Source organism: Odontesthes bonariensis, chromosome 15 (assembly GCF_027942865.1).
Source record: "Odontesthes bonariensis isolate fOdoBon6 chromosome 15, fOdoBon6.hap1, whole genome shotgun sequence".
Lineage (NCBI taxonomy): Eukaryota > Metazoa > Chordata > Actinopteri > Atheriniformes > Atherinopsidae > Odontesthes > Odontesthes bonariensis.
The window spans coordinates 37,282,638-37,303,682 of NC_134520.1; the positions used below are offsets into that span (position 1 = coordinate 37,282,638).

General features: G+C 48.3%; 1 protein-coding gene across 5 annotated transcripts in view; it reads left to right on the forward strand.

Moving 5' to 3' along the window:
• nfia (nuclear factor I/A) overlaps window positions 1-21,045 on the forward strand; it is a 201,987-nt gene that overhangs the window by 67,707 nt on the left and 113,235 nt on the right. The window contains exon 1 of one of the 5 annotated variants that reach the window (XM_075486124.1): window positions 5,050-6,223. The exons of the other annotated variants lie outside the window; for them this stretch is intronic. Coding sequence (XP_075342239.1) covers window positions 6,197-6,223 — 27 coding nt within the window. The 5' untranslated portion in view covers window positions 5,050-6,196. Of the gene's footprint in view, window positions 1-5,049; window positions 6,224-21,045 lie in introns of those variants that run through there. 5 annotated transcript variants of the gene reach the window in all.

Sequence of the window (21,045 nt, forward strand, 5' to 3'; positions counted from 1 at the left end):
GGTTCTGTCCCAGTTCAGCCGGTTCTGTCCCAGTTCAGCCGGTTCTAAGCCAGTTCAGCCGGTTCTGAGCCAGTTCTGCTGGTTCTGTCCCAGTTCAGCTGGTTCTGTCCCAGTTCAGCTGGTTCTGTCCCAGTTCAGCCGGTTCTGAGCCAGTTCAGCCGGTTCTGTCCCAGTTCAGCCGGTTCTGTCCCAGTTCAGCTGGTTCTGTCCCAGTTCAGCCGGTTCTGTCCCAGTTCCGCCAGTTCTGTCCCAGTTCAGCCGGTTCTGAGCCAGTTCAGCTGGTTCTGTCCCAGTTCAGCCGGTTCTGTCCCAGTTCAGCTGGTTCTGAGCCAGTTCAGCTGGTTCTGTCCCAGTTCAGCTGGTTCTGTCCCAGTTCAGCCGGTTCTGACCCAGTTCAGCTGGTTTCTATCCCAGTTCAGCTGGTTCTGAGCCAGTTCAGCTGGTTCTGTCCCAGTTCAGCTGGTTCTGAGCAAGTTCAGCTGGTTCTGTCCCAGTTCAGCTGGTTCTGAGCCAGTTCAGCTGGTTCTGTCCCAGTTCAGCCGGTTCTGTCCCAGTTCAGCCGGTTCTGTCCCAGTTCAGCTGGTTCTGTCCCAGTTCAGCCGGTTCTGAGCCAGTTCAGCTGGTTCTGTCCCAGTTCAGCCGGTTCTGTCCCAGTTCAGCTGGTTCTGTCCCAGTTCAGCCGGTTCTGAGCCAGTTCAGCTGGTTCTGTCCCAGTTCAGCTGGTTCTGTCCCAGTTCAGCTGGTTCTGTCCCAGTTCAGCCGGTTCTGAGCCAGTTCAGCTGGTTCTGTCCCAGTTCCGCCGGTTCTGTCCCAGTTCAGCTGGTTCTGTCCCAGTTCAGCTGGTTCTGAGCCAGTTCAGCTGGTTCTGTCCCAGTTCAGCCGGTTCTGTCCCAGTTCAGCCGGTTCTGTCCCAGTTCAGCTGGTTCTGAGCCAGTTCAGCCGGTTCTGAGCCAGTTCTTCTGGTTCTGTCCCAGTTCAGCCGGTTCTGTCCCAGTTCAGCTGGTTCTGTCCCAGTTCAGCCGGTTCTGACCCAGTTCAGCTGGTTCTGACCCAGTTCAGCCGGTTCTGACCCAGTTCAGCCGGTTCTGACCCAGTTCAGCTGGTTCTGGTCCAACTGTCAGCCCAAACCTCACTGTCTGAGTCGTAGTACTCTCTGTAGTACTCTCTGTAGTACTCTCCGTAGTACTTTCTGTAGTACTCTTCATAGTACTTTCTGTAGTACTCTCCGTAGTACTTTCTGTAGTACTCTCCCTAGTACTTTCTTTAGTACTCTCTGTAGTACTTTCTGTAGTACTCTCCGTAGTACTTTCTGTAGTACTCTCCCTAGTACTTTCTTTAGTACTCTCTGTAGTACTTTCTGTAGTACTCTCCGTAGTACTTTCTGTAGTACTCTCCGTAGTACTTTCTGTAGTACTCTCCATAGTACTTTCTGTAGTACTCTCCGTAGTACTTTCTGTAGTACTCTATAGTACTGGATGGATGAAGTTTTGTACCGCTCACTCAACAGGTTTTCTCTCATTTGACCTTGAATGGGCCAATCAGAGAGGCCTCTGACATTTAAATTCCTCATTTTGAACCAATCAGAGTGCAGGCTACGATCATGGCTGTGACACGCAGGTGCTGATTGGCTCGTGAGGTTGGTTCTGTTTTTAAACTCAGACCTTCGTGTTGCACTAGAAACTAAGTGAACCCCTGATCCAGCAGCTGGTAGCAGCAGTGAGAAACTAAGTGAACCCCTGATCCAGCAGCTGGTAGCAGCAGTGAGTGAGAAACTAAGTGAACCCCTGATCCAGCAGCTGGTAGCAGCAGTGAGAAACTAAGTGAACCCCTGATCCAGCAGCTGGTAGCAGCAGTGAGAAACTAAGTGAACCCCTGATCCAGCAGCTGGTAGCAGCAGTGAGTGAGAAACTAAGTGAACCCCTGATCCAGCAGCTGGTAGCAGCAGTGTGTGAGAAACTAAGTGAACCCCTGATCCAGCAGCTGGTAGCAGCAGTGTGTGAGAAACTAAGTGAACCCCTGATCCAGCAGCTGGTAGCAGCAGTGAGAAACTAAGTGAACCCCTGATCCAGCAGCTGGTAGCAGCAGTGAGTGAGAAACTAAGTGAACCCCTGATCCAGCAGCTGGGAGCAGCAGTGAGAAACTAAATGAACCCCTGATCCAGCAGCTGGTAGCAGCAGTGAGTGAGAAACTAAGTGAACCCCTGATCCAGCAGCTGGTAGCAGCAGCAGTGAGAAACTAAGTGAACCCCTGATCCAGCAGCTGGTAGCAGCAGTGAGTGAGAAACTAAGTGAACCCCTGATCCAGCAGCTGGTAGCAGCAGTGAGAAACTAAGTGAACCCCTGATCCAGCAGCTGGTAGCAGCAGTGAGTGAGAAACTAAGTGAACCCCTGATCCAGCAGCTGGTAGCAGCAGTGAGTGAGAAACTAAGTGAACCCCTGTTCCAGCAGCTGGTAGCAGCAGCAGTGAGAAACTAAGTGAACCCCTGATCCAGCAGCTGGTAGCAGCAGTGAGTGAGAAACTAAGTGAACCCCTGTTCCAGCAGCTGGTAGCAGCAGCAGTGAGAAACTAAGTGAACCCCTGATCCAGCAGCTGGTAGCAGCAGCAGTGAGAAACTAAGTGAACCCCTGATCCAGCAGCTGGTAGCAGCAGCAGTGAGAAACTAAGTGAACCCCTGATCCAGCAGCTGGTAGCAGCAGCAGTGAGAAACTAAGTGAACCCCTGATCCAGCAGCTGGTAGCAGCAGTGAGAAACTAAGTGAACCCCTGATCCAGCAGCTGGTAGCAGCAGTGTGTGAGAAACTAAGTGAACCCCTGATCCAGCAGCTGGTAGCAGCAGTGTGTGAGAAACTAAGTGAACCCCTGATCCAGCAGCTGGTAGCAGCAGTGAGTGAGAAACTAAGTGAACCCCTGATCCAGCAGCTGGTAGCAGCAGTGTGTGAGAAACTAAGTGAACCCCTGATCCAGCAGCTGGTAGCAGCAGTGAGAAACTAAGTGAACCCCTGATCCAGCAGCTGGTAGCAGCAGTGTGTGAGAAACTAAGTGAACCCCTGATACAGCAGCTGGTAGCAGCAGTGTGTGAGAAACTAAGTGAACCCCTGATCCAGCAGCTGGTAGCAGCAGTGAGTGAGAAACTAAGTGAACCCCTGATCCAGCAGCTGGTAGCAGCAGTGAGAAACTAAGTGAACCCCTGATCCAGCAGCTGTTAGCAGCAGCAGTGAGAAACTAAGTGAACCCCTGATCCAGCAGCTGGTAGCAGCAGTGTGTGAGAAACTAAGTGAACCCCTGATCCAGCAGCTGGTAGCAGTGAGTGAGTGAGAAACTAAGTGAACCCCTGATCCAGCAGCTGGTAGCAGCAGTGAGTGAGAAACTAAGTGAACCCTTGATCCAGCAGCTGGTAGCAGCAGTGAGAAACTAAGTGAACCCCTGATCCAGCAGCTGGTAGCAGCAGTGAGAAACTAAGTGAACCCCTGATCCAGCAGCTGGTAGCAGCAGTGAGAAACTAAGTGAACCCCTGATCCAGCAGCTGGTAGCAGCAGTGTGTGAGAAACTAAGTGAACCCCTGATCCAGCAGCTGGTAGCAGCAGTGAGAAACTAAGTGAACCCCTGATCCAGCAGCTGGTAGCAGCAGTGAGAAACTAAGTGAACCCCTGATCCAGCAGCTGGTAGCAGCAGTGAGTGAGAAACTAAGTGAACCCCTGATCCAGCAGCTGGTAGCAGCAGTGAGAAACTAAGTGAACCCCTGATCCAGCAGCTGGTAGCAGCAGTGAGAAACTAAGTGAACCCCTGATCCAGCAGCTGGTAGCAGCAGTGAGTGAGAAACTAAGTGAACCCCTGATCCAGCAGCTGGTAGCAGCAGTGTGTGAGAAACTAAGTGAACCCCTGATCCAGCAGCTGGTAGCAGCAGTGAGAAACTAAGTGAACCCCTGATCCAGCAGCTCATAAACATTATTTTAAATTTCGTCACGTTTAATAAAACTAACAAAAACTCCTCTTGGAGTCTTTTCCTAAACCCAACCAGAAGTCGGCCATTTTGTTTTTGAAGAGGACATTTTGTCACATTTTGTCACATTTTTAACAAACTCCTACAGATCTGATTGTTCTGAAATTAGTCGGTTCAGTATTGCTCCAAATGGGATTAAAAGTTATAAAAATGTTAATTTTATTTTGCTTTGTTCAACCCGAAAAATATTTCTGTTTCGTCATGAAACAGGAAGTAGATTTATCTGACGCAAACCTGCACCAGACTGCAGGAGTTTGGGTTGCGGCCTTCCTTGGAAACATCTCTATTAATATATTTCTGTATTCGTGGCTCCATGGAAACCCCGAAATGTTTGGATCTCCTCCTTCTTTATAAAGTCATGATTCCAGCGGCTTCCTTTAAATTGTGAGTCTTTCCTCTGTGGCGCCATGATTTAAGCTGCATGCATATCCCAGATCCAAGGGCCTTTAAATCTAATAATCTAATCTCTCTTATTCTGAGATGTTCAGACTTTGTATCAGGACATAAAGAGGCTGAAAGTGAGAAAAAACGTCCTGTGATTCAAAGTTTCTCCATCAGTGTGGAGATAAATAACTAATTTCCAGTATCACATAAATGTTCATTTTACACACTTCTGATTCATATTCATGTTTTAATCATTTTAAAGCGAAAAATCTGCACAAAATCTCAAACCAAACCTGAAACCATGATAATAAGAAACTAATAATAATAATAAAAATATACATAAATCGGAGTGAAACGCGCCGCTGTTTTAATGTCACAACAGTTGTGATGGAGGCCCGCGGGTCACGTGACCGAACACAGCTGATTAAACTGCATCTAAATCTGATCCCACACTTCCACTCTGCTGTGATATATTACCTATAACAACAACAATAATGTTATAGATAATATTAATGATAATGATGATGATGGGACCAGCAGCGCCGGGGGTCTTATTAAAGTTCCGCCGGACCCCCCCTCAGACCTCCCGCTGCAGCGGCACATTTCTCGGTTTCCTCCCGGACTCTGAGGGCAGAAACACCGCTGCTGGCTGACCGGAGGGAGGCACGGAGCAGCGGAGCAGCGGGGCCGCGCAGCTGCAGACCGGACCGGGACTTTAGCGCAGCACGGACCGGTTCTGACCCGAGTTTGGAGTTCAGTTTTCACACTTTCAGCCGCGTTCCCACCTCCTCAGATCCGATCGATGCGGATCAATAACCCCCCCACCGCCCCGATCAGTTCCAGCCCGCGTCCCTGAGTGGCGGGATCATAGCACAGAGAGCTCTGCTGCCGCACGCACGCGCACTCACACGCGCACTCACACTCACAGCGGCAGCGCCGGGCTGGACTTGTGAAACTGCGCGCGGAGGATCAATGCTTTTTTATTCCTGATCGATGAGCAGAGCGTGTGATCAGCTGTGCGGGGTCAGCGCGCACACACCGCGCACACACACCGACGCAGTCCGGCGGTCCCGGAGCTGTGAGAGGCTGAGGAGGTGGCGCTCCTCTATGCGTGCGGGACAGCTCTGACTCCCCCCCCCCCCTCCACCAGAAGAATTAACGGGAAGCAGCTGCTGAACAGCCGGCCGGCCCTTCTGCTCTTTCTCCCCGTGTTCGCGTCGCTTTCACCGGGACTGCCGCACCGCGCCCTCCGTCCCGGCACCGAGGAGCTGCACCGCCGCACGCCGGCCACAGCGCGCCGCAGGGCGGACAGACGCGGTGCCCGGGGCCGCCTCTCGCTGCGGTTCTCCGGGGCTCTGAGATGCAGTTTGAGAACATTTCGGAGCTTTTCACCGTCCAGCAGCAGCGGCCGCTCCCCGCAGCAGAGGCTCCTCAGCGGGCTGCTCCGTGACCACTTCTTGCCTTCCCGAACTGGACTTTTTCTGCCGGAGATGTGGTTGATGTGTGGGCTGAAAGTTGTGCGCTCCCCGGCGGAGGGCCTCCACAGGTCCGGGCAGCCCGTGTAACCCGAGGCGGGGTCGAAGTTCAGCGCCGGTCGGAAATGTGAAAGCGAAGGAGGCGAAAGGAGGGCTCCATTTCCCTCTCACTCTTTCTTTTTCTGTTCTTTCCTTTCTCACACACACACGCGCGCCATCAGACGCTACACGCTGCGCTCACGCACGCGCACACACGCAGGCTGGAGTTACAGTAACCCCCCCGCGCGCACACACACGCACGCACACACCTTCCAGATCTAAGATTAGATCCCACAGATATGTATTCTCCGCTATGTCTGACACAGGTGAGTCTGCTTCCAAACTTTTTTACTTTCTCTTAACGCTGTTTCCTTCGCAGCGCGGAGCCCGTGCACGCACGGCCCGTGCCCGGGCTGCTCCCCGGGCTGCAGAGCCGGAGCTGCTGCTCCGTGCTCCGCTGCGCTGCTGCTGCACATGGCGGCCGGAGCCTCCAAACTTCCTCCCGCAGCGTTTTTAGGAGGCGGCGGTGATTTGGGTTTCTGTGGAACTTTGGCTCCGTGCGTGTCGGTGCGTGTCGGTGCGGCTGGAGCCGCTGCTGGTGTGTGTTTTCCTGCCCCGCCGCTCCGCTGCCAGCAGCCGCGCTCAGCGCCCCGTGCACGGCCGGAGCGCCGCGGCCGGGAACGGGGCGCTGAGCGCGGCTGTGAGGACGCAGGTTTGCGCGTGAAATGTTTCAGTTATAATTTGGGTAAAACTCTGATTTATGTATTTAAACTCAGTTCAGATTTAATCTGAAGGCTCGGAGGTTGTTTCTTTGCTGTGAAACTTCCAGCCGGCGGTTCCGCAGTGGGTCTTAGGGTCTGGGGCTCTGGGGCTCTGGGGGTCGTGTTTGGGGGGGAAGTTTGTGCACTCCAGGCTGCGCGTGCCCCGGCGGGGCTCTGAGCTCGTGTCGGAACGCACTAAAACCTGTAAAACCTGTAAAACCTGTAAAATCTGATCATTAATGACTTCCTTCCTGCTGCCGCGGGGCCTCGCGGAGGAACCCGAGCCCGGCGCAAATATGCACGAAAAAGCCCAAAAACTTGCGCGCGCGCGTGCGTGCGTGTGTCAGAGGTGAGCTGAGGTGACACCGCAGACGCGCATGCACGGGATCTCTGAGTTTCCAGGCTGAGCCCTAAATTTAAAGCTCAGGGTCAGAGGTTAAAATCACATTTCCAGCCTCCACCTGCAGGTTTTTTTTCCTGTAAAAGATTTTGAATTTAAATCCTTTAAATCGCTCAGATTTTATTTAAAGTATTTTTATTTCAGCATCTGACACAAATATTTAAATTTAATCCAATTAAGTGAGACCCGTTTTTAATCTGAAGAAAGGTTTTAATTAATTTCTCTCTTAAATTCAGACGCAAAAATCATCTCCTGATTTTTTTATTTTTCTCAACAATTGGGAAGCTTCAGATTTATCGATCTAAATGTGGATAAATGTTGAGAGAAAGGAGCTGATTCAGGAACCATCTGGAAGGTTTGTGAGCCGCTGCAGCTTCCTGCGGCTCCGCTGGTTCAGATCCAGAATCCTGCAGGAAAAAAACAATAAATCAGAGTCTTTGTTTGTCTGAATGAAGAAGAAGCCGGAGTGTGTCTGAAGCAAAGAGCAGCAGCGTTAATCAGATCATCAGCTGGTAAGACCGACAATCAGCCGGCTGAATCCTGGAGCAGCACAACGGCTCAAAGCTGCCAAATCTGCCAGCTTTCATTTCCCTTTTATTCACAGAGTCTACCAGCAAACAAACAAACAAACAAACAAGCAAACAGGGCTGTGTCAGCGGGGATAAATAAGGAGGATTTTAACAGTTTTTATTACACATTTGTAGATTGTTTTACCATCAAATTAAAAAGATTAAATGAATAAAATAACATTTAATTTGGAGGTGAATGTGGTGTTTCCTGTTTTGGCCACAGGGGGGCGCCTTTTTACGAAAAATCGTAAAGATTCTGATCAAAATTAACCCGAAAAATATCTGGGATATTTGTGTGTTTTTTTGGGGGGAAAAAATTGGAGAATTTTACGAAACCCGGAAGTTTGAGTTAGAAAGAAAACGTTTGCATGATTTTTAGTGGAACGGTAAATAGGAAAAGTCGTTTATAAGCTCAGAAATGTTCCGAAGAGGCCCGACAGTGTTTTTATTTCATGATCTGAGGTCCAGAGTGTTTTTATTTCACGGAGCGCAGCAGGAATGTTTCCTCTTCAGCTCGAGCTGAGCTCACAGTTTGGTGGCTGCAGCTTTTTGCCTTTTTGTTCTCCTGTTGACGTCTGAATGTTCTGCTCAGCCGGGCCTCGCCGTCCTGGGCCGGGCCTCGCCGTCCTGGGCCGGGCCTCGGTGTGTAATTCCCTCAGAGTGGGTTTCTGCAGGCGGGGGGGGATTAGCATCATCGCTCCCCTAAACGGCTGCTGCTGTCTGGCTGTGATCTGGAGCCCCGAACATGTGTCACCGAAGGAGAAGGAGAAGCTTCAGAGAGAGTGACTGACCCCTAAAGGGAGGAAGGAAGAAGCCGGGTCAGAACCCGCAGAGCCGGGTCAGAACCTTTTCCCCTAAAGCCGCCACACCAGAGGCTTCCCACCTGTTTTAAGCAGAAATGAGCAGAAATCTTTCACTTTCTGGAATAAATGTCCCACCGAACAGAACCGGGTTTTTCAGGCCGGATGTGATGAGGGAGCTGAAGGAAAAACACAAACTGAGAAATCAGGTTTAGATTTCTTTCTTTTTCTTTTTTAATCCCCCAAAATTAATTTTTCATTTTTACTCTGATTCCTGTCAAACATCTGAGATAAAGCAGCCGGTTCTGATCCGATCTGAGGCTCAAACATCTGAGATAAAGCAGCCGGTTCTGATCCGATCTGAGGCTCAAACATCAGATTTTTCGGACCCAGAACAGGTTTATTTTCTGATGTTTCTCAGTTTTCTGGATTATTTGGTCTCAGAACCTTCCTGGGAACAGGAGGCTCTCAGGCCCGTTTTAAGGCTGAATTTGTGGCTCGTTAAACGGGTTCTGCTGGCAGCGCTGCCGCCGGTGAGCGGCTCAGGAAACTGAAACTCTGCAGCTCAGGAAACTGAAACTCTGCGGCTCAGGAAGCTGAAACTCTGCGGCTCAGGAAACTGAAACTCTGCGGCTCAGGAAGCTGAAACTCTGCGGCTCAGGAAACTGAAACTCTGCGGCTCAGGAAGCTGAAACTCTGCGGCTCAGGAAGCTGAAACTCTGCGGCTCAGGAAGCTGAAACTCTGCGGCTCAGGAAGCTGAAACTCTGCGGCTCAGGAAGCTGAAACTCTGCGGCTCAGGAAGCTGAAACTCTGCGGCTCAGGAAACTGAAACTCTGCGGCTCAGGAAACTGAAACTCTGCGGCTCAGGAAGCTGAAACTCTGCGGCTCAGGAAACTGAAACTCTGCGGCTCAGGAAGCTGAAACTCTGCGGCTCAGGAAGCTGAAACTCTGCGGCTCAGGAAGCTGAAACTCTGCGGCTCAGGAAGCTGAAACTCTGCACTGGGCTGTGAGGAATGTTGGAATGTGGCTCCGGCGAACATCCAGAGCTCCACTGAGGAATGTGTGCGCGAACACGCCGCCGCCCCGGCAGCCGCTCGGCGGCCTAATGACGGCCCGAGGACACGCAAACACAAACACGTCTCGCTCAGAACAGAAATAACAAAAGGCTCCGTCCTGCAGAGAGATTTCAGAGCTCGGAAAGCTGCAGGTCGGCCGCTGAGCTGCTGGAGGCGCTTTGGGAGGCGAACCCGTTCTGCTGGACCGACTCCAACAAGAAACAATGTGCAGCATTCAGAGCTCCACCAGGGAGGGAGAACAGAGTGAGAGGGAAGCTGCAGCTGGAGCCCCAGCAGCCCCAGCAGCCCCAGCAGCCCCAGCAGCCCCAGCAGCCCCAGCAGCCCCAGCTGCCCCAGCAGCTGGAGCCCCAGCAGCCCCAGCTGCCCCAGCAGCAGCAGCCCCAGCAGCTGGAGCCCCAGCAGCCCCAGCTGCCCCAGCAGCAGCAGCCCCAGCAGCTGGAGCCCCAGCAGCCCCAGCTGCCCCAGCAGCAGGAGCCCCAGCAGCCCCAGCAGCCCCAGCTGCCCCAGCAGCTGGAGCCCCAGCAGCCCCAGCTGCCCCAGCAGCCTGTACATGCAGCCTCCGACCTGAGCCCGACCACAAGCTGAATTTTACTTTGACTCGATTCACCGAGTCCCAGCAGCTGAACTCCGGCAGGTGAAATATCAGGAAAACAGAGAAAAACAGAGAAAAACAGAGAAAAACAGAGAAAAACAGGCTTCTGATCTGTAACAACATTTATTTATATTTGAATCGGGTGCAAACGGCTTTTTGTTGGAGGTTTCAGACGGAACCTGTTGATGGTTTTAGGCTTCGTGTTGGAGCTTTCAGATGGAACCTGTTGATGGTTTTAGGCTTCGTGTTGGAGGTTTCAGATGGAACCTGTTGATGGTTTTAGGCTTCGTGTTGGAGGTTTCAGATGGAACCTGTTGATGGTTTTAGGCTTCGTGTTGGAGGTCTCAGATGGAACCTGTTGATGGTTTTAGGCTTCGTGTTGGAGGTTTCAGATGGAACCTGTTGATGGTTTTAGGCTTCGTGTTGGAGGTTTCAGATGGAACCTGTTGATGGTTTTAGGTTTCGTGTTGGAGGTTTCAGATGGAACCTGTTGATGGTTTTAGGCTTCGTGTTGGAGCTTTCAGATGGAACCTGTTGATGGTTTTAGGTTTCGTGTTGGAGGTTTCAGATGGAACCTGTTGATGGTTTTAGGCTTCGTGTTGGAGGTTTCAGATGGAACCTGTTGATGGTTTTAGGCTTCGTGTTGGAGGTTTCAGATGGAACCTGTTGATGGTTTTAGGCTTCGTGTTGGAGGTTTCAGATGGAACCTGTTGATGGTTTTAGGTTTTGTGTTGGAGGTTTCAGATGGAACCTGTTGATGGTTTTAGGCTTCGTGTTGGAGGTTTCAGACGGAACCTGTTGATGGTTTTAGGCTTCGTGTTGGAGCTTTCAGAAGAACCTGTTGATGGTTTTAGGCTTCGTGTTGGAGCTTTCAGAAGAACCTGTTGATGGTTTTAGGCTTCGTGTTGGAGGTTTCAGATGGAACCTGTTGATGGTTTTAGGCTTCGTGTTGGAGGTTTCAGATGGAACCTGTTGATGGTTTTAGGTTTCGTGTTGGAGGTTTCAGATGGAACCTGTTGATGGTTTTAGGCTTCGTGTTGGAGGTTTCAGATGGAACCTGTTGATGGTTTTAGGCTTCGTGTTGGAGGTTTCAGATGGAACCTGTTGATGGTTTTAGGCTTCGTGTTGGAGGTTTCAGATGGAACCTGTTGATGGTTTTAGTTTTCGTGTTGGAGGTTTCAGATGGAACCTGTTGATGGTTTTAGTTTTCGTGTTGGAGGTTTCAGACGGAACCTGTTGATGGTTTTAGGCTTCGTGTTGGAGCTTTCAGAAGAACCTGTTGATGGTTTTAGGCTTCGTGTTGGAGGTTTCAGATGGAACCTGTTGATGGTTTTAGGCTTCGTGTTGGAGGTTTCAGATGGAACCTGTTGATGGTTTTAGGCTTCGTGTTGGAGGTTTCAGATGGAACCTGTTGATGGTTTTAGGCTTCGTGTTGGAGGTTTCAGATGGAACCTGTTGATGGTTTTAGGCTTCGTGTTGGAGGTTTCAGATGGAACCTGTTGATGGTTTTAGGTTTCGTGTTGGAGGTTTCAGATGGAACCTGTTGATGGTTTTAGGCTTCGTGTTGGAGGTTTCAGATGGAACCTGTTGATGGTTTTAGGTTTCGTGTTGGAGGTTTCAGATGGAACCTGTTGATGGTTTTAGGCTTCGTGTTGGAGGTTTCAGATGGAACCTGTTGATGGTTTTAGGCTTCGTGTTGGAGGTTTCAGATGGAACCTGTTGATGGTTTTAGGCTTCGTGTTGGAGGTTTCAGATGGAACCTGTTGATGGTTTTAGGCTTCGTGTTGGAGGTTTCAGACGGAACCTGTTGATGGTTTTAGGCTTCGTGTTGGAGGTTTCAGATGGAACCTGTTGATGGTTTTAGGCTTCGTGTTGGAGCTTTCAGACGGAACCTGTTGATGGTTTTAGGCTTCGTGTTGGAGGTTTCAGATGGAACCTGTTGATGGTTTTAGTTTTCGTGTTGGAGGTTTCAGATGGAACCTGTTGATGGTTTTAGGCTTCGTGTTGGAGGTTTCAGATGGAACCTGTTGATGGTTTTAGGCTTCGTGTTGGAGCTTTCAGACGGAACCTGTTGATGGTTTTAGGCTTCGTGTTGGAGGTTTCAGATGGAACCTGTTGATGGTTTTAGGCTTCGTGTTGGAGGTTTCAGATGGAACCTGTTGATGGTTTTAGGCTTCGTGTTGGAGGTTTCAGATGGAATCTGTTGATGGTTTTAGGCTTCGTGTTGGAGGTTTCAGATGGAATCTGTTGATGGTTTTAGGTTTCGTGTTGGAGGTTTCAGACGGAATCTGTTGATGGTTTTAGACTTCGTGTTGGAGGTTTCAGATGGAACCTGTTGATGGTTTTAGGCTTCGTGTTGGAGGTTTCAGATGGAATCTGTTGATGGTTTTAGGCTTCGTGTTGGAGGTTTCAGAAGAACCTGTTGATGGTTTTAGGCTTCGTGTTGGAGGTTTCAGATGGAACCTGTTGATGGTTTTAGGCTTCGTGTTGGAGGTTTCAGAAGAACCTGTTGATGGTTTTAGGCTTCGTGTTGGAGGTTTCAGATGGAACCTGTTGATGGTTTTAGGCTTCATGTTGGAGGTTTCAGACGGAACCTGTTGATGGTTTTAGGCTTCGTGTTGGAGGTTTCAGACGGAACCTGTTGATGGTTTTAGGCTTCGTGTTGGAGGTTTCAGATGGAACCTGTTGATGGTTTTAGGCTTCGTGTTGGAGCTTTCAGATGGAACCTGTTGATGGTTTTAGGCTTCGTGTTGGAGGTTTCAGATGGAACCTGTTGATGGTTTTAGGCTTCGTGTTGGAGGTTTCAGATGGAACCTGTTGATGGTTTTAGGTTTCGTGTTGGAGCTTTCAGATGGAACCTGTTGATGGTTTTAGGCTTCGTGTTGGAGGTTTCAGATGGAACCTGTTGATGGTTTTAGGCTTCGTGTTGGAGGTTTCAGATGGAACCTGTTGATGGTTTTAGGCTTCGTGTTGGAGGTTTCAGATGGAACCTGTTGATGGTTTTAGGCTTCGTGTTGGAGGTTTCAGATGGAACCTGTTGATGGTTTTAGGCTTCGTGTTGGAGGTTTCAGATGGAACCTGTTGATGGTTTTAGGCTTCGTGTTGGAGGTTTCAGACGGAACCTGTTGATGGTTTTAGGCTTCGTGTTGGAGGTTTCAGACGGAACCTGTTGATGGTTTTAGGCTTCGTGTTGGAGGTTTCAGATGGAACCTGTTGATGGTTTTAGGCTTCGTGTTGGAGGTTTCAGATGGAACCTGTTGATGGTTTTAGGCTTCGTGTTGGAGGTTTCAGATGGAACCTGTTGATGGTTTTAGGTTTCGTGTTGGAGGTTTCAGATGGAACCTGTTGATGGTTTTAGGCTTCGTGTTGGAGGTTTCAGATGGAACCTGTTGATGGTTTTAGGCTTCGTGTTGGAGGTTTCAGATGGAACCTGTTGATGGTTTTAGGCTTCGTGTTGGAGGTTTCAGATGGAACCTGTTGATGGTTTTAGGTTTCGTGTTGGAGGTTTCAGATGGAACCTGTTGATGGTTTTAGGCTTCGTGTTGGAGGTTTCAGATGGAACCTGTTGATGGTTTTAGGCTTCGTGTTGGAGGTTTCAGAAGAACCTGTTGATGGTTTTAGGCTTCGTGTTGGAGGTTTCAGATGGAACCTGTTGATGGTTTTAGGCTTCGTGTTGGAGGTTTCAGAAGAACCTGTTGATGGTTTTAGGCTTCGTGTTGGAGGTTTCAGAAGAACCTGTTGATGGTTTTAGGTTTCGTGTTGGAGGTTTCAGATGGAACCTGTTGATGGTTTTAGGCTTCGTGTTGGAGGTTTCAGATGGAACCTGTTGATGGTTTTAGGCTTCGTGTTGGAGGTTTCAGATGGAACCTGTTGATGGTTTTAGGCTTCGTGTTGGAGGTTTCAGACGGAACCTGTTGATGGTTTTAGGCTTCGTGTTGGAGGTTTCAGACGGAACCTGTTGATGGTTTTAGTTTTCCTGTTGGAGGTTTCAGACGGAATCTGTTGATGGTTTTAGGCTTCGTGTTGGAGGTTTCAGATGGAACCTGTTGATGGTTTTAGGCTTCGTGTTGGAGGTTTCAGATGGAACCTGTTGATGGTTTTAGGCTTCGTGTTGGAGGTTTCAGATGGAACCTGTTGATGGTTTTAGGTTTCGTGTTGGAGGTTTCAGAAGAACCTGTTGATGGTTTTAGGCTTCGTGTTGGAGGTTTCAGATGGAACCTGTTGATGGTTTTAGGCTTCGTGTTGGAGGTTTCAGATGGAACCTGTTGATGGTTTTAGGCTTCGTGTTGGAGGTTTCAGATGGAACCTGTTGATGGTTTTAGGCTTCGTGTTGGAGGTTTCAGATGGAACCTGTTGATGGTTTTAGGCTTCGTGTTGGAGGTTTCAGATGGAACCTGTTGATGGTTTTAGGCTTTGTGTTGGAGGTTTCAGATGGAACCTGTTGATGGTTTTAGGCTTCGTGTTGGAGGTTTCAGATGGAACCTGTTGATGGTTTTAGGCTTCGTGTTGGAGGTTTCAGATGGAACCTGTTGATGGTTTTAGTTTTCGTGTTGGAGGTTTCAGATGGAACCTGTTGATGGTTTTAGTTTTCGTGTTGGAGGTTTCAGATGGAACCTGTTGATGGTTTTAGGCTTCGTGTTGGAGGTTTCAGATGGAACCTGTTGATGGTTTTAGGCTTCGTGTTGGAGGTTTCAGACGGAACCTGTTGATGGTTTTAGGCTTCGTGTTGGAGGTTTCAGATGGAACCTGTTGATGGTTTTAGGCTTCGTGTTGGAGGTTTCAGATGGAACCTGTTGTTGGTTTTAGGCTTCGTGTTGGAGGTTTCAGATGGAACCTGTTGATGGTTTTAGGCTTCGTGTTGGAGCTTTCAGACGGAACCTGTTGATGGTTTTAGGCTTTGTGTTGGAGGTTTCAGATGGAACCTGTTGATGGTTTTAGGTTTCGTGTTGGAGGTTTCAGATGGAACCTGTTGATGGTTTTAGGCTTCGTGTTGGAGGTTTCAGATGGAACCTGTTGATGGTTTTAGGCTTCGTGTTGGAGGTTTCAGATGGAACCTGTTGATGGTTTTAGGCTTTGTGTTGGAGGTTTCAGATGGAACCTGTTGATGGTTTTAGTTTTCGTGTTGGAGGTTTCAGATGGAACCTGTTGATGGTTTTAGGCTTCGTGTTGGAGGTTTCAGATGGAACCTGTTGATGGTTTTAGGCTTCGTGTAGGAGGTTTCAGATGGAACCTGTTGATGGTTTTAGGCTTCGTGTTGGAGGTTTCAGATGGAACCTGTTGATGGTTTTAGGCTTCGTGTTGGAGGTTTCAGACAGAACCTGTTGATGGTTTTAGGCTTCGTGTTGGAGGTTTCAGACGGAACCTGTTGATGGTTTTAGGCTTCGTGTTGGAGGTTTCAGATGGAACCTGTTGATGGTTTTAGGCTTCGTGTTGGAGGTTTCAGATGGAACCTGTTGATGGTTTTAGGCTTCGTGTTGGAGGTTTCAGATGGAACCTGTTGATGGTTTTAGTTTTCGTGTTGGAGGTTTCAGATGGAACCTGTTGATGGTTTTAGGGTTCGTGTTGGAGGTTTCAGATGGAACCTGTTGATGGTTTTAGGCTTCGTGTTGGAGGTTTCAGACGGAACCTGTTGATGGTTTTAGGCTTTGTGTTGGAGGTTTCAGATGGAACCTGTTGATGGTTTTAGGCTTTGTGTTGGAGGTTTCAGATGGAACCTGTTGATGGTTTTAGGCTTCGTGTTGGAGGTTTCAGATGGAACCTGTTGATGGTTTTAGGCTTCGTGTTGGAGGTTTCAGATGGAACCTGTTGATGGTTTTAGGCTTCGTGTTGGAGGTTTCAGATGGAACCTGTTGATGGTTTTAGGTTTCGTGTTGGAGGTTTCAGATGGAACCTGTTGATGGTTTTAGGTTTCGTGTTGGAGGTTTCAGATGGAACCTGTTGATGGTTTTAGGCTTTGTGTTGGAGCTTTCAGATGGAACCTGTTGATGGTTTTAGGCTTCGTGTTGGAGGTTTCAGATGGAACCTGTTGATGGTTTTAGGCTTCGTGTTGGAGGTTTCAGATGGAACCTGTTGATGGTTTTAGTTTTCGTGTTGGAGGTTTCAGATGGAACCTGTTGATGGTTTTAGTTTTCGTGTTGGAGGTTTCAGACGGAACCTGTTGATGGTTTTAGGCTTCGTGTTGGAGGTTTCAGATGGAACCTGTTGATGGTTTTAGGCTTCGTGTTGGAGGTTTCAGATGGAACCTGTTGATGGTTTTAGGCTTCGTGTTGGAGGTTTCAGATGGAACCTGTTGATGGTTTTAGGCTTCGTGTTGGAGGTTTCAGATGGAACCTGTTGATGGTTTTAGGCTTCGTGTTGGAGGTTTCAGATGGAACCTGTTGATGGTTTTAGGTTTCGTGTTGGAGGTTTCAGATGGAACCTGTTGATGGTTTTAGGCTTCGTGTTGGAGGTTTCAGATGGAACCTGTTGATGGTTTTAGGCTTCGTGTTGGAGGTTTCAGATGGAACCTGTTGATGGTTTTAGGCTTCGTGTTGGAGGTTTCAGATGGAACCTGTTGATGGTTTTAGGCTTCGTGTTGGAGGTTTCAGACGGAACCTGTTGATGGTTTTAGGCTTCGTGTTGGAGGTTTCAGATGGAACCTGTTGATGGTTTTAGGCTTCGTGTTGGAGGTTTCAGATGGAATCTGTTGATGGTTTTAGGCTTCGTGTTGGAGGTTTCAGATGGAATCTGTTGATGGTTTTAGGCTTCGTGTTGGAGGTTTCAGATGGAATCTGTTGATGGTTTTAGGTTTCGTGTTGGAGGTTTCAGACGGAATCTGTTGATGGTTTTAGACTTCGTGTTGGAGGTTTCAGATGGAACCTGTTGATGGTTTTAGGCTTCGTGTTGGAGGTTTCAGATGGAATCTGTTGATGGTTTTAGGCTTCGTGTTGGAGGTTTCAGAAGAACCTGTTGATGGTTTTAGGCTTCGTGTTGGAGGTTTCAGATGGAACCTGTTGATGGTTTTAGGCTTCGTGTTGGAGGTTTCAGAAGAACCTGTTGATGGTTTTAGGCTTCGTGTTGGAGGTTTCAGATGGAACCTGTTGATGGTTTTAGGCTTCGTGTTGGAGGTTTCAGACGGAACCTGTTGATGGTTTTAGGCTTCGTGTTGGAGGTTTCAGACGGAACCTGTTGATGGTTTTAGGCTTCGTGTTGGAGGTTTCAGATGGAACCTGTTGATGGTTTTAGGCTTCGTGTTGGAGGTTTCAGATGGAACCTGTTGATGGTTTTAGGTTTCGTGTTGGAGCTTTCAGATGGAACCTGTTGATGGTTTTAGGCTTCGTGTTGGAGGTTTCAGATGGAACCTGTTGATGGTTTTAGGCTTCGTGTTGGAGGTTTCAGATGGAACCTGTTGATGGTTTTAGGCTTCGTGTTGGAGGTTTCAGATGGAACCTGTTGATGGTTTTAGGCTTCGTGTTGGAGGTTTCAGATGGAACCTGTTGATGGTTTTAGGCTTCGTGTTGGAGGTTTCAGATGGAACCTGTTGATGGTTTTAGGCTTCGTGTTGGAGGTTTCAGACGGAACCTGTTGATGGTTTTAGGCTTCGTGTTGGAGGTTTCAGACGGAACCTGTTGATGGTTTTAGGCTTCGTGTTGGAGGTTTCAGATGGAACCTGTTGATGGTTTTAGGCTTCGTGTTGGAGGTTTCAGATGGAACCTGTTGATGGTTTTAGGCTTCGTGTTGGAGGTTTCAGATGGAACCTGTTGATGGTTTTAGGTTTCGTGTTGGAGGTTTCAGATGGAACCTGTTGATGGTTTTAGGCTTCGTGTTGGAGGTTTCAGATGGAACCTGTTGATGGTTTTAGGCTTCGTGTTGGAGGTTTCAGATGGAACCTGTTGATGGTTTTAGGTTTCGTGTTGGAGGTTTCAGATGGAACCTGTTGATGGTTTTAGGCTTCGTGTTGGAGGTTTCAGATGGAACCTGTTGATGGTTTTAGGCTTCGTGTTGGAGGTTTCAGAAGAACCTGTTGATGGTTTTAGGCTTCGTGTTGGAGGTTTCAGATGGAACCTGTTGATGGTTTTAGGCTTCGTGTTGGAGGTTTCAGAAGAACCTGTTGATGGTTTTAGGCTTCGTGTTGGAGGTTTCAGAAGAACCTGTTGATGGTTTTAGGCTTCGTGTTGGAGGTTTCAGACGGAACCTGTTGATGGTTTTAGGCTTCGTGTTGGAGGTTTCAGACGGAACCTGTTGATGGTTTTAGTTTTCCTGTTGGAGGTTTCAGACGGAATCTGTTGATGGTTTTAGGCTTCGTGTTGGAGGTTTCAGATGGAACCTGTTGATGGTTTTAGGCTTCGTGTTGGAGGTTTCAGATGGAACCTGTTGATGGTTTTAGGCTTCGTGTTGGAGGTTTCAGATGGAACCTGTTGATGGTTTTAGGTTTCGTGTTGGAGGTTTCAGAAGAACCTGTTGATGGTTTTAGGCTTCGTGTTGGAGGTTTCAGATGGAACCTGTTGATGGTTTTAGGCTTCGTGTTGGAGGTTTCAGATGGAACCTGTTGATGGTTTTAGGCTTCGTGTTGGAGGTTTCAGATGGAACCTGTTGATGGTTTTAGGCTTCGTGTTGGAGCTTTCAGATGGAACCTGTTGATGGTTTTAGGCTTCGTGTTGGAGGTTTCAGATGGAACCTGTTGATGGTTTTAGGCTTCGTGTTGGAGGTTTCAGAAGAACCTGTTGATGGTTTTAGGCTTCGTGTTGGAGGTTTCAGATGGAACCTGTTGATGGTTTTAGGCTTCGTGTTGGAGGTTTCAGATGGAACCTGTTGATGGTTTTAGGCTTCGTGTTGGAGGTTTCAGATGGAACCTGTTGATGGTTTTAGGCTTCGTGTTGGAGGTTTCAGACAGAACCTGTTGATGGTTTTAGGCTTCGTGTTGGAGGTTTCAGATGGAACCTGTTGATGGTTTTAGGCTTCGTGTTGGAGGTTTCAGATGGAACCTGTTGATGGTTTTAGGCTTCGTGTTGGAGGTTTCAGATGGAACCTGTTGATGGTTTTAGTTTTCGTGTTGGAGGTTTCAGATGGAACCTGTTGATGGTTTTAGGGTTCGTGTTGGAGGTTTCAGATGGAACCTGTTGATGGTTTTAGGCTTCGTGTTGGAGCTTTCAGACGGAACCTGTTGATGGTTTTAGGCTTTGTGTTGGAGGTTTCAGATGGAACCTGTTGATGGTTTTAGGCTTCGTGTTGGAGGTTTCAGATGGAACCTGTTGATGGTTTTAGGCTTCGTGTTGGAGGTTTCAGATGGAACCTGTTGATGGTTTTAGGTTTCGTGTTGGAGGTTTCAGATGGAACCTGTTGATGGTTTTAGGCTTTGTGTTGGAGGTTTCAGATGGAACCTGTTGATGGTTTTAGTTTTCGTGTTGGAGGTTTCAGATGGAACCTGTTGATGGTTTTAGTTTTCGTGTTGGAGGTTTCAGATGGAACCTGTTGATGGTTTTAGGCTTCGTGTTGGAGGTTTCAGACGGAACCTGTTGATGGTTTTAGGGTTCGTGTTGGAGGTTTCAGATGGAACCTGTTGATGGTTTTAGGCTTCGTGTTGGAGGTTTCAGATGGAACCTGTTGATGGTTTTAGGCTTCGTGTTGGAGCTTTCAGATGGAATCTGTTGATGGTTTTAGGCTTCGTGTTGGAGCTTTCAGATGGAACCTGTTGATGGTTTTAGGTTTCGTGTTGGAGGTTTCAGATGGAACCTGTTGATGGTTTTAGGCTTCGTGTTGGAGCTTTCAGATGGAATCTGTTGATGGTTTTAGGCTTCGTGTTGGAGCTTTCAGATGGAACCTGTTGATGGTTTTAGGTTTCGTGTTGGAGGTTTCAGATGGAACCTGTTGATGGTTTTAGGCTTCGTGTTGGAGGTTTCAGATGGAACCTGTTGATGGTTTTAGGTTTCGTGTTGGAGGTTTCAGATGGAACCTGTTGATGGTTTTAGGTTTCGTGTTGGAGGTTTCAGATGGAACCTGTTGATGGTTTTAGGCTTCGTGTTGGAGCTTTCAGATGGAACCTGTTGATGGTTTTAGGCTTCGTGTTGGAGGTTTCAGATGGAACCTGTTGATGGTTTTAGGCTTCGTGTTGGAGGTTTCAGATGGAACCTGTTGATGGTTTTAGGCTTCGTGTTGGAGGTTTCAGATGGAACCTGTTGATGGTTTTAGGCTTCGTGTTGGAGCTTTCAGATGGAACCTGTTGATGGTTTTAGGCTTCGTGTTGGAGGTTTCAGATGGAACCTGTTGATGGTTTTAGGCTTCGTGTTGGAGGTTTCAGATGGAACCTGTTGATGGTTTTAGGCTTCGTGTTGGAGGTTTCAGATGGAACCTGTTGATGGTTTTAGGCTTCGTGTTGGAGGTTTCAGATGGAACCTGTTGATGGTTTTAGGCTTCGTGTTGGAGGTTTCAGACGGAACCTGTTGATGGTTTTAGGCTTCGTGTTGGAGGTTTCAGATGGAACCTGTTGATGGTTTTAGGCTTCGTGTTGGAGCTTTCAGACGGAACCTGTTGATGGTTTTAGGCTTCGTGTTGGAGGTTTCAGATGGAACCTGTTGATGGTTTTAGTTTTCGTGTTGGAGGTTTCAGATGGAACCTGTTGATGGTTTTAGGCTTCGTGTTGGAGGTTTCAGATGGAACCTGTTGATGGTTTTAGGCTTCGTGTTGGAGCTTTCAGACGGAACCTGTTGATGGTTTTAGGCTTCGTGTTGGAGGTTTCAGATGGAACCTGTTGATGGTTTTAGGCTTCGTGTTGGAGGTTTCAGATGGAACCTGTTGATGGTTTTAGGCTTCGTGTTGGAGGTTTCAGATGGAATCTGTTGATGGTTTTAGGCTTCGTGTTGGAGGTTTCAGATGGAATCTGTTGATGGTTTTAGGTTTCGTGTTGGAGGTTTCAGACGGAATCTGTTGATGGTTTTAGACTTCGTGTTGGAGGTTTCAGATGGAACCTGTTG